The sequence below is a fragment of the Mauremys reevesii genome, linkage group 1, assembly GCF_016161935.1.
Source record: "Mauremys reevesii isolate NIE-2019 linkage group 1, ASM1616193v1, whole genome shotgun sequence".
In the NCBI taxonomy this organism is placed as follows: domain Eukaryota; kingdom Metazoa; phylum Chordata; order Testudines; family Geoemydidae; genus Mauremys; species Mauremys reevesii.
This window is the reverse complement of record NC_052623.1, coordinates 274,413,764-274,427,129: the sequence shown is the minus strand read 5'-3', so window position 1 is coordinate 274,427,129 and position 13,366 is coordinate 274,413,764. Positions and strand designations below refer to the sequence as shown.

Sequence of the window (13,366 nt, the reverse complement as noted above, 5' to 3'; positions counted from 1 at the left end):
TGGGAGTGCTCGTGTCAACGGACCCAGGTGCTGCTGGCATTTAAAATGCCAACAGCCACCTGAGGTGGAGCTGGGGTGGTATGATCATGGCTGCCATCTTGCTGGACAAACCAGGGACCTCCAGAGTTAAAAGCATGTCTGATACAGCTTGAGCTAAAGAGTCAGACCTCCACAGCGAGGAGGCTGTGACAACTCATATTCTCTGTGCACCAACACAAAGGAGGACCTGTAACACACATCTACTAGGGGTTTACACTGGAAATGGTGGAACATGTTAGGAAAAATACCGACTGTGTGCAAAGCCCTGGCAAGATAGGCTGTAATGTCTACTGACAACAGAAAGTCTTCTGTTTTGAGCAAGCTTAAGGGGGGAGCTGGGGACATGGGGAGAGGGGAGAGGAAATGTGCACTCAGGCTAGTTTTAAAATGGATTATTTTAACTGTAGTCAACATGCATGGCATGTGATAGATCAATGGAGAATCCGGCTTACAATGCTGTTGTATCAGGAAGAAAAGTATCTTCTAATAGTGTTAATTAATTTTGTTGAATGCTTTGAACATAGGAAGAGCTACTGAAGTGTAAAGTATCAATATATCATATTGCACTGAGACACTATGGTGGGAGTAGTACGATACCAGAACTGTGTGTAATTAGGGAACTGCACTAAATATGTGCTTAAGTCTGTGTTAATGGTTCTTCGGTAACTTTCCTCTCACTTCCTTTTGGTAGGAAGCCAGGAAGAGCGAGGACTCTTAGCATGGAAAGAGACCTGCCAGGAGGAGTGTGACGAGATGCGCGTTTTGGAAGTCTACAGTCTTCCATTTGGGATAGGCACCAAGTTCTGCACCTCCTCTTGGGTTCAGTACCTCCCAACTTGCCCGCAAAGGCTATCTGGATTCAAGAGAAAGGAAGGACCAAAGAGCCTCAAACAGGAAAACAGTTTCAAAATAAGCTCAGAAAGAGAACCAGAGATAGACATTGATACAAGGATATAAGCCCATGGTTAGGAGGTGGACTCATTTGCAAAGCACGTGCCATGAAAACCATGTTTACAGACAACCTGATAGAGGTTGGAACAGGAGAATAGATGATAAAACTGTTGTTTTCTATTCCCCGCTCTGCCACTGACTCCTTGTGTGACCTTGAGTAAGTACCTCACCTTTTTCTGCCTCCCTTTATCAAGATGTAGCAAGAATATACTGACTGGGGAACAGCCTGGCCGGAGGCCACAGCACTTATGAAGGAGCTTGTTCCCCCCCACACACACTTTCTCTTTGTGAGCCATGACAGTCCTGATCAGGTTCTGAATAGCATATGCACAGCAGTGTTTCCCTCTCCCATTGATCAGCTGTTCGGGAGCTGTGACAGCTACCCTTCCACCCCAGCTGATCACTGGGAGTGACAGAAAAGTGCATGTGCTACTTGGCCCCTAACCAGAACTGTCAGGTGTTACATGGGGCTCCTCTCAGTATTACCATACGGAAGGGGAACTCTGTCGTATGATGTCTCTATATGGGGAAGAGACAGGAGAAGAAGGGAATTGGGAAAGAAAATTCCAGTATAAAATGAAGGAAGGGACAGAGGAAGAACAAAAAGGCAGTTAGCTCCATTTGTGTGTGTGATTTAGAATAGTGTTTCTCAACAACAAGTCCATGGACTGGCACTGCTCCTTGAGATCTCCCTGACACAGTTTAGGAGGCAGCAAGTTGGTCCCTGGTACCAAAAAGGTTCCGGAACACTGCTCTAGAGAAAGGTGGCCTTGTGACTGACCTGGCTGAAGAAGAGACTTTTCAGTTTCCAAGCAGTTTTGAAAAATTGGGGCAGGGGGAGGGAATTGTTTTGGTCGAACTAAAAATGACATTTTTCAAAACTGTGGGGTGAACTGAAAGGTCAAGCAGATGAGCGGAATGTGTCGGTGATACAGAAATGATTCAGTTTGTCTTTCAAGCGTTTTGACAAAAGCAAAGGAGTCATAAAATGTTTTTTGGTTTGCAACCTACAGATGACTGTACATTTCCTCTTAGTTTCCTTGTTGGTATTATCATCCAACTAGCTGCATCTGCTCTCTGGTTAGAGGAGACATTCTGGTGCTTTTAGGAGTCTAGTCTTGGGCCCCAATCCTGCAAAGACTTACGCATGCGCTTGGACTTTCTGGGTCCCATGAAAGCAACCCCCTACCCTCGAAAAGGCTTAGGGGAATCTAGGGAGGCCGTGGAATTGGTGATCTTTGAAAGGAGTGTGGGCAGATGAGAGACAATAGTGAATGCAGGGCCTAATAGCAGCATATAAAGATCAAACTGTGAATGGAAAAGATTTCTTTACAAGTCTTGATGAAAGTCCCACGGTACAGATCACATAAACATCGTCATTCATTATTTAAGTGCTGTGTGCTCAGCTCTGCACAAACATAAAATAAAGGCAGACCCTGCCCTGAAGATCTTACAGTCAAAGACCCTGATCCTGCAAAAACATATGCAACTGTCTAACTTTGTGAGTTGTCCCATTGAAAAATGGTACTTCTCACAGTGTGTAAAGTTAAGCACGTGCGAAAGTCTTTGCAGGACTGGGACCCAAGACTAGACTAGGAGCAGAGAAGGCAGGCCATACTTACAGAGTGGGGAACTGTATCCTGGGAACCAGTGACTCTGGAAAGGACCTGGGGTTCCTGGGAGAGAATCAGCTGAACATGAGCTCCCAGCATAAGACTGTGGCCAAAAGGGTTAATGTCACCGGATGTAGAAACAAGTAGGAAGGTGGGAGGTTATATATGTGGCTCTGATGCCACCACTGCTGGAATACTGTGTCCAGTTCTGGTGTCCACAGTTAAAAGAAGGATGTTGATAAATTGGAGAAGGGTCACAGAAGAGCCACAAGAATGATTGAAGGATTCAAAAACATGTTTTTATATTGAAAGACTTAAGGAGTTCAATCTATTTAGCCTATGAAAGAGAAGGTTAAGGGATGTCTTGATTAATCTATAGATGCTTCCATGGGGAACAAATCTGGTAATAGTGGGCTCTTCAATCTAGCAGACAAAGATATAATATGAACCAATGGCTAGAAGTTGAAGCTAGACAAATTCAGACTAGATATAAGGCACAAATTTTAAGCAATGAGGGTAATTAATCTTTGGAACAAGGTTTGTGGTAGATTCTGCATCACTGGAAACTTTAAAATCAAGATTGGTTGGTTTTTTTCCTTTAAAAAACTGCCCTTGATTTTGACTCATGAATTAATACAATGATATCCTATAGCCTGTCTTAAACAGGAGGTCAAAGGAGTCAATCACAGTGGTCCTCTCTGGCCTTAAAATCTATAAATCTCACAAAGCCTTTGCTCAGGATGGAGTAGCAGAGGTGCTGCAGGTCAAAACTGAGGTGCACTGGCAAAGCTGTTTGGGGAACCCAAGGCTAGAACAGAAGGGCGTACTACAGATCATGAAGGTGGGAGACCAGGACTGATATGTTAGATAAACTGTCTATTATCATCTTGGAAGCTTCAGTGTGAGATGTTTTCCTACAGGGCTGCCATTGTTTAAATTGGAATCACCGTATAGAACCATATAGAATGGAAATAGAACACGAGGAATGTAGTGTAAGGATTCAGTGTTTTATATAGGCGCCTTGTAATTTTGGAGACTGCAGATATGAGAGTTTGTTTTCCTAACAATTCATTGAGCTGAAAGTCTAGAGTTCGGAGAGTGTGTTTTAGGAAGGCATATTATTGTGCAGTGTAGGCATGAAGTGGGCAACATTAATTTAAATGAGCCTATATATAGCATGATGTGAAAGAAAAATCTGGTACAGATTTGATTTAGATCCGACAGAAAGAAAATATGATAAAGGAGGTTCATGAGAGAGTCACTCTTCATTGTATGAACACTGCTGTCATCATTGTGTATCACTTAGCATAACTGTCTCACTGTTGATCTTCCTCATTCTGTCTGTTGTATCCACCTGTTGTTTTTTTTGTTATGTTTGTATGACACCTAGTATGATGGGGCCCAGAGCCCTGATTGGGCCTTTAAAGAACTACTGCACTACAAATAATAAATGTAACCTAGATCTTATTTAAAAGAATTCAAGAAGAGGCAGAAAACTCTTGGCATCGAATGCTAGAGGGTTTCAGAATTTCATCTGATCCTATTAGCATTTAGTGTGGTGTTATCTGAAAATCTCCTCTCTTGCTTCAGAGTAAAACTTCTGGAGACTTCTTTATTTTTAATCAGGCAATTTTTCATTTTTGGTCTCTGATGTTCTATTTGTTGGAGCTAGATTTGGGAGGATTAGATTTTTACTGGTAAATGTCAATTTCACCATACACAGAAAAGCCAACAACAATTTTTTTTCTATTGATAACTGAAATGTATAGATAGGCAAAGTAAGAAAAATACTGCTTGAGAACTTTAGAGTTTGATTTAAGGATATTTACTTTGTATTTTTGGTGTAATGTTGAAAACTTGTGCTTTAATGGTTTATAAAGCTTTAACTTTTTGAATCTCAAGCTCTGTTGTCATTAAATAATTGTCTACCATGCCACATAATTTCTATCAACTGTGAAAACTGATTGATAAAAATAAAAATGCTTTAAAAATAAACGTTGATATTATCCATCAAAATTATTTAAAAAAATCAAATTCTGCAAGTTGTAGACTGTATCAAAAACACTCCCTATTATTGATTCAAATTACTTGAGGTACATAAGCATAGATTTCAATTCACAGCAAAATCTCAGTATATGTTTCTCTGCCCTGGTCTACACTACGAGTTTAGGTCAAATTTAGCAGCGTTAGATAGATTTAACCCTGCACCCGTCCACACGATGAAGCCATTTTTATCAACTTAAAGGGCTCCTAAAATCGATTTCTGTACTCCTCCCTGACGAGGGGATTAGCACTGAAATCGACATCACCGGGTCAAATTTGGGGTAGTGTGGACGGTATTCGATGGTATTGGCCTCCGGGAGCTATCTCAGAGTGCTCCATTGTGATCACCTGGACAACACTCTCAACTCAGATGCACTGGCCAGGTAGACAGGAAAAGCCCCGCAAACTTTTGAATTTCATTTCCTGTTTGGCCAGCGTGGCGAGCTGATCAGCACAGGTGACTGTGCAGAGCTCATCAGCAGAGGGGAAGGAGGGCGGGATGTGGAATAGACATGAGCAACACATCTCGAAGAACACCAGTTACGGAAAAGGTAACTGTCTTTTCTTCTTCGAGTGATTGTTGGCTGAGTAGAGGTAATTAGGTGCTTTTGCACCAGCACCCTGCTACACCGTGGTATGGAGAGACAAGAGCAGGAGAGCAGAGTTGCAGTGGAAGCGGTGGATGACAATGGTCATGTAGAGGGCCTGCAAGGTGGATTCATGGCACCAGGAGAGCAGAGTTGCAGCGGAAGCAGTCGTTCGATGACGACGGTTAGCAGTCCTACTGCACTGTCTGCTGAAAGCAGTATGGTGTCCGCACAGAAAAAAGGTGCCAAACGATTATCTGCTGTTGCTTTCACAGAGGGAGGGGCTACAGATGACATGTACCCAAAACTGCCTGTGACAATGTTTTTGCCCCATCAGGCATTGGGAGCTTAACCCAGAATTCCAATGGGCGGTGGAGACTGTGGGAACTGTGGGATAGCTACCCACAGTGCAATGCTCTGAAAAGTCAATGCTAGCCATGGTAGTGTGGACGCACACCGCCGACTTAATGCACTTAGTGGGGACACACACAATCAACTGTATAAAATCGCTTCCTAAAAAATCGACTTAAGGAATCGGCCAGTCATGGCATGAGAGAATATTGTGTGACCCTGCACTGGCGGGTGGAAGGCTGATATGGCCGCCAAGTGTACCTTGATGGACGAAGGCTCTAGGCCCTGGGCTCTAAGATGGAGGTAGTCTAATATAATTTGGATCAGAGCAGCCATGGGTGAGACGCCCCGATCAGCAGCCCACCAGGAAAACCGAGACCATTTCGCCAGGTAGGCCTGATGTGTGGAGGGATGCCTGCTCTCCAGGAGGACGTGCTGAACCCCTTCCGAGCAAGTCCTCTCCTCCTGGCCTAACCATGGAGCAGACACGCCATGAGGTGGAGTGCCGCTAGGTTGGGGTGGAGGAGGCAACCTTGCTCCTGGGAGAGCAGGTCCAGGTGGGTTGGCAACAGCCATGGTAGGGCGACTGCCAGGCTCGTGAGAGTCCCAAACCAATGTTGCCTGGCCATGCCAGGGTGATCAGGAGGACCCAGGCCCTGTCCATTTTTCTCTTTTCCAAGACTCTGCCGATCAATGGAATCAGGGGAAAGGCATAGAAAAGTTGACCTGACCAGGACAGAAGGAAGGCATCAGAGATCGCCCCCACGCCCCCCCCTCCCCCCCGGAGCAGAAGCAGGGACACCGGCAGTTCTGCCGGGACATGAACAAGTCCACTTGAGGAGTGCCCCACATTTGGAAAATCCTGTGCGCCACCTCTGGGTGCAGTGTCCACTCGTGCTGAGAGGAGAAGTCCCGGCTCAGCGGATCTGCCCGAGAGTTCCGGATACCCAGTAAATGATGGGGTTCCAGGTAAATATCATGGGCTATGCAGAAGTCCCACAGTCTGAGCACTTTCCTGGCAGAGGGCTGAGGAACGGGCTCCGCCTTGCCTGTTGATGTAGAACAGGGGTCAGCAACCTTTCAGAAGTGGTGTGCTGAGTCTTCATTTATTCACTCTAATTGAAGGTTTCGCGTGCCAGTCATACATTTTAATGTTTTTAGAAGGTCTCTTTCTATAAGTCTATAATATATAACTAAACTATTGTTGTACGTTAAGTAAATAAGGTTTTTAAAATGTTTAAGAAGCTTCATTTAAAATTAAATCAAAATGCAGAGCCCCCCGGACCGGTGGCCAGGACCCAGGCAGTGTGAGTGCCACTGAAAATGAGCTTGTGTGTCTCCTTCGGCACGCGTGCCATAGGTTGTCTACCCCTGATGTTGAACATCGAGGCTGTGTTGTCCATGAGAACCCAGACCACTCTGCCTGCCAGGTGCGAGTGGAAGGCCACACATGACAGACGGACCACCCTGAGCTCCTTGACATTTACATGCAGGGCCAGGTCCTGTGCGGACCACAGACCTTGGGTCTGGAGGTTTCCCACCTGGATCTGCCCTTGACCAACCAGTTGCTGAGGTAGGGAAAGATCTGGACCCCCCTGAGGTCTGAGGTAGACCGCTACCCCAGACATACACTTTGTGAATATCCTGGGAGCTGTGGACAGGCCAAACGGGAGTACAGTGAACTGGTAGTGCTCCTGCCCAACCGTGAAACGGAGGAAACGCCTGTGTCCCTCGAATATATGAATGTGGAAATACGTGTCCTGTAGATCAAGGGCAGCGTACCAGTCCCGGGATCCAGGGAGGGGATGATGGAGGACAGAGAGACCATGCAAAACTTGAGCTTTACCATGTACTGGTACATGGTAAAGTACATGGTAAAGCCTTGCAAGTCCAGAATGGGCCTGAACCTCCTTTGGCCTTCGGGTTAAGGAAATAGTCTGAGTAGAACCCTTTGTGTCTGAACTCCACTGGCACCACCTCCACTGCTCCTAAGCCAAGGAGCCGCCTCACCTCCTGCTTGAGTAGGCTCTCGTGAGAGGGGTCCCTGAAGAGGGATGGGGATGGAGGGTGGGTGGGGTAGAAGTAAACTGGAGGGTGTAGCCCTGGGAGACGGTGTTGAGGACCCATCAGTCCGAGGTCAGCCATGGCCACTCCGGGAGAAAAGCACACAACTGGTTGGAGAAGGGAAGCTTTATTGCGGGTGGATCCCTGGTATGAACTAGGAAGTCGCCCCCAGGCATCCCACCAAAACTGGTGCTTAGAGGGCCCAGGCTGGGGCGCAGGCCGGGATTGCCTTTGCGGGTGCTTTTTATAGTCCCTTGACTTTTTATAAGGGGGCTCCTATCTGGAGTGGGTGGCCTGACTGGGAGCCTGCTGCAGTTTAAACTTGGTCCTGGCCAGGGCCGGGACATAGATGCCAAGGGTCTTTAATATCATGTGGGAGTCCTTCAGACCATATAACTTCACGTCTGTTTGTTCCACAAACAGGGCCTTGCCATCGAACGGAAGGTCCTGTAAGGAGTTTTGTGCCTTGCTGGACAATCCAGACAGCAGGAGCCACAACGCCCTCCTCATGGACACCATGGAGGCCATAGACCTTGCAGCCTTTTCAACAGCTCTTGGTGGGCTTTCGTGTCCTCCTGCAGGACGGGAGGAGGAGGGGCCATGATCGTCTCATCGGAGGAGGACAAGGTGGGGGTGTGGTACTCTGTGTCCCCACCAGTGCCATAGGTCCCACCACTTGGACCCCTTCTAAGCACGGGACTGGGGATGAACACTCCACTAACTCCTTTCTGGGAGGCTGAGAAAGGGAGGCTGATGGTCTTTCCGAGGCTCCAGCCACCAAGCAAGCCACCACCAGAGGCTGTGTCGGGCCCCTGGGGCCCATTGGTAGCATGGCACTGGCCAAGGAGCCCGGTGCCACTGCCTAGCCTGGCCCATTGACTGACAACTCTGAAGGGAGGCCGGGCTGGCATACGATCGACTGCTATCCCAGGACTGGGATGAGTGGCGGCATCAGGAACGGTGCCGACTGCGAGACCATGATCCCTGCGTGGAGGAGCAGGAGTACTGCCGGTAGCGGCTGATCCACGACTGGCTCCAATGGGCGGATCTGCGACGGTGGGGTGCCGGTGATTGATGCCTGGGGCTGCAGGAGCGGTGCCACGGTGGGGACCTCAAGAGAGATGAAGAACGGGAATGGCGTTGATGCCCGTACCACGAGAGGCTAAGGTAGTTTCTCTGAGACAACAACCTCTGGTGCCATCTGTCCTGGTCTCGACGGGGCACCCTCTCCTTGCGAGGTCTACATTACCTCGAGGAGGAGTGGTGCCTGGAACCCCTGACAGTCGGTACTCAGCCAGCCAACCTGCTGGGGGTCAACGGGGAGTGGTGCAGACTGCGCATGGGGTGGTCACTGAGCGGGAAACAGCGTTGGGAACCTTCCCTCAACCATGAGCGGTACCATCCAGGTGGCGACTGTGGGGGTCCGAGCAGTGGCTTACCTCTGGACCGGGGAGCCGATGACGGCGGAGCTACCGGTACCAGCAGAGACATAATGTCTTGAGCCACCTGCCTTGTAGGTGGGGAATTTTCTGGGATGGGAAACAGTACCTGGAGAAGGGTTGTTAGGGTTGGCTGGTACATCCTGCTTAGCCTTTGCTAATTTCAGTTCATGCTTTCTCTCTCTTTCCCTCTCCTCCATCTCTTTTTGTCTCGCCTCCATCTCTTTTTGTTTCTCCTCCATAGCTCTTTTGTGGGCAACCTCAGCCCTGGCCATCTGTCTGTCAAGGTTCCTTCCCCACTCTGAACTTTAGGATACAGATGTGGGGGACCTACATGAGAAGCTCTAAGCTCAATTACCAGCTTAGATCTGATATCGCTGCCACCATTCACAAGCACTCCCTTCTTTGGGTAGCCTTGAGAAACTTCACCAATTTCCTGGTGAACACAGATCCAAACCCCTTGGATCTTAAAACAAGGAGAAATTAACCATCCCCGCTCCTTTCTCCCACCAACTCCTGGTGGATCCAGATCCAACCCCCTTGGATCTAAAAACAAGGAAAAAAAGTCAATCAGGTATTAAGGAAAAAAGGCTTTTAATTAAAGAAAAGAAAGGTAAAAGAAAACCCTCTGGGAGAGATTAGCATACCAGCTACTCTCACAGACAACAGATTCAAAACACAGAGGATGTTCCCCTGGGCAAAAACTTAGTACACCAATGAAAATACCCCAATACCCAATTTGATTCTACCTCTAATTGCACAAGACAGGTTACAAAGAAATAAACATAAACCTATTTATTCATTTCTAAAACGTACTACTCTGATAAGAGGCTGGTTCCTTGATCTTTTTCACTCCGGCTGAAACTGAATCTCTAAACAAAGAAAAACTTCCCTCCTTCCTTTTGAAACATCTTGTTCCCCCATTGGTTCCTCTGGTCAGGTTTCAGCTAGGCTAGGTGAACTTCTTAACCCTTTACAGGTAAAAGAGGCATTAACCCTTAACTATCTGTTTATGACACACCTGCAGGGCCTATGGCATGCAGGGCACCCGAATGTGGCCACTGGCATCTGGGGAGGCCGGCTCGGAGTGGGCCAGGCTACTCTGCTCAACGTAAGTCGGAGGCCGTGAGGCCAATGGGGACCAAGAACTGCCCAACATGGGTCTAGTCTCTGCCCCAGTCTTGCTCCGGTGCCATAGTGGAGGAGACCTCTTCTTTGCCTTTTTGGAGTGTCCTGTGGATGGGGAGCAATGCCAACTGGTGTAGGGCACCTTTGGGTTGCCGCGCACTGATGCCGCGGTGCTCGGTGCAGTGGAGTCGGGGTTAGGGTCGACTCCATCAAAATGGCTCAGAGCCAAATGTCCTGCTCCTTCTTGGTCCAAGGTTTGAATGATTTGCAAATCTTACAGCGATCGCTGAGATGGGTTTCTCTGAGAGAGCGTAAACAGTCCGCATGTGGATCACTCATGGACATGGGCTGTTTGCAAGTGTTGCATGACTTAAAGCCCGGGGCACGGGGCATACCCCGACCCTGGTGCACTAAACTAACTCTCACTAAAACTACAGGCACTAGTAACTATGAACTAACAGAGTCCAAGAGGTAAAGCTACAGCCGAGCTGCAGCAGAGCAGTCCCGAAGCACCTTCACTGGTGGCAAGAAGGAGCTAAGGATGAGGGGAGTGCGCAGCGCCCCTTATACCGCGCCATGGTGGCGCCACTCCAGGGCTTTAACTTTTTGAATCTCAAGCTCTATTGTCACTAAATAATTGTCTGCCATGCCACATAATTTCCATCAACTGTTAAAACTGATTGATAAAAATAAAAATGCTTTAAAAAGAAACATTGATATTGTCCATCAAAATTATTTAAAAAAATCAAATTCTGCCAGTTGTAGACTGTGTCAAAAACACTCCCTATTATTGATTCAAATTACGTGAGCCTCCCCCAGCCAGCCACTGGCTGACCCCTAGCCTCTCCTATTCAGTCAGGCACATCTTCCCCCCATCCCCATGTGTGCCTGCATCTCCACTCACCATTTAGCTAGGCACAGCTGCCATTATCCATGTGGCCCTGCACCCCCACTTCCCCTGTCTCCAGGTGTCCCTGCACCCCCCACTACCAATCAGCCCTGGCTCAATGCTGTCACCCCAGTAGCTCCTGTGCCTGTGCTCAGTCTTCCCCCCCAGCCATTGCAAACCCCTCTGTGTGACCCCACCAGCAGTCCTGTGTGACCCACTCAGTCCACCTCCCACCCCATAGCCCCTGCCGCCTCATCTGGCCTCGCAGGCAGGGTGCTGTGAGGAAGGCAGCCTTTGCCCCCTCCCTTGCAGTGGCTGGCTGTCCTGGCCCATAGCCAGCTGGCCTCTCTTCTGGCACCACATCAGCCTTTGGTAGGCAAAAGGTGTAATTGCAGCTTCCCTTTGCCTCCCCGTCAGAATCAATTATTCTGCAGGGGTGGGGGGGAATCTATGGGGCACATTAATTCTTTATTTGTACAGTGGCACAAAATTCCCCCAGGAGTAAATTCTATCAGCTTTCATTTTTAAAAAATGATTTTTAGCCTTCATGGCTGCAAAGAAAAACTCAAAAAATCATGTGAACTGAGTGACAACTGCCTGAATTTGCAGAGGGTCTCAAACAATAGCTCTGAGAGTTGTGAGTGCTCTGTTTATCCTAATGGGATGTTAACTCCAAGGACCCCACTACTCTGTGGCACCCCTGCCAGCCAACACCAGCAGACAGGACCATGTGTGTAGTGGGTCTGTCTCTGCCCCTTCCCCCCCGAGGCTGATGCACTCTGGTTCCTAAGGTATTGGGGAGCCCCCATGCTACCACCCCTGCCTCTTCAGGGAAAGTTGGGGACCACAGCTGCTGTCCCTCTTGAAGGGGGAAAAGGGCCCTATGCTGCTGCTTCTCTGGAAGGGGGGGCCCACTGCCACTCCAAGTTGTGGGGGTGGGCACAGAGACAGATGTGGAGCCATGGGGGGGTCTCCATGTTATGATGTGCCTTGTGCTTGCTGAGGGCCACAGTTTGGGAACTACTAATCTATTGGTTAGAGCAGGGGCCTAGGAGATGGCACTGCTGTGCTTTATTTCCAGTTCTGCCATAGACTTACTGTGGGCAAGGCCACCTAACTGCCCTGGGCCTTAGGTTATGTATGAACTGGACGGTGATTAATTCACATGTTGGTAAAGCACTTTGAGATCTCTGACTGAAAGGTGCTTTGCAAGTGCAAAGGAGAATTATTTCTTCACTATTTTGGGAGAAGACCTCTATGCATCGTTCTTCTTCAGCAACCTGTCAGTGATACACCGAGCAGAGGAGATTGATTGAGCACATTTGGCCAATCCTGTTTTGGTTTTTGTTTGTTTGTAGCTCATCGTTAGGTGAGATTGCTGACAATCCCAACCATCACTGGCTGCAGTTTTTTACTGCTTCATTCCCAGCCCCTCCAAAAAAAGATGTTTCCACATTTTTAAAAAGCTGCTGAAAAATTGGAGAGTGTGCAGAAAATAGCCAGAAAAATGATTAAGAGGGCTGGAGAAAATGCCTTATCTTGAGAGCTCAATCGATTTAATTTATCAAAAAGAACCTTGAGAGGTGACTTGGTTATAGTGTATAAGCACAAGGAGAAAGTACCAGGTACTAAAGGGTTCTTTAATCTTGCAGAGAAAGGCAGAACATAAACTAAGGGCTGGAAGCTGAAGCCAGAAAAATTCAAGTTGGAAATGAGGCACAATTTTTTAAAGTGAGGGTAAGTAACCATGGAACAAACTACCAAGGGAAGCAGTGGATTCTCTATCTCTTGATGTTGTCAAATTAAGACAGGATGCCTTTCTAGAATTCATGCCTCCTAACCAAACACAAATTATACATTAGTCAAATGTGAGTAGTGAGCTCAATACAGGGGTAAGTGGGTGCAATTTAATGGCCTGTGATATACAGGAGGTCAGACTAGACAATCTAATGGTCCCTTCTGGCCATAAATGCTATGAATATGAGAGACATGACTAGTGGCCAAGTTGACATATTAGATCAGTACAAATTACCCTCCCTGCATTTATACATGACATGAAAGTTTTTCTGCATATGTAATACTTTTTGATTTTGGCGTTGGCCCTTGGTTTGTAAAAACGAGAGATCTGACAAAATCTTATTGCTGATTAAATGCAAAGTCCACTGTACAAAAACAAAACAAAAAACCCCCAAACAAAACCAATCGAACAAAAACAGATGCACTACACCATCTCTTTTCTTTAAAACTTTATAAATAGCTGTA

General features: G+C 47.5%; 1 protein-coding gene across 1 annotated transcript in view; it reads left to right on the top strand.

Annotated features, from left to right (window-relative positions):
• LOC120380940 (solute carrier family 23 member 1-like) overlaps positions 1-1,153 on the top strand; it is a 68,546-nt gene extending 67,393 nt beyond the window's left edge. Inside the window, exon 13 of the mRNA XM_039498868.1 lies at positions 731-1,153. Within this exon, the coding sequence (XP_039354802.1) occupies positions 731-996 (266 nt within the window). The 3' untranslated portion in view covers positions 997-1,153. The remainder of the gene's footprint in view (positions 1-730) is intronic.
• Positions 1,154-13,366: the final 12,213 nt, after the last annotated feature.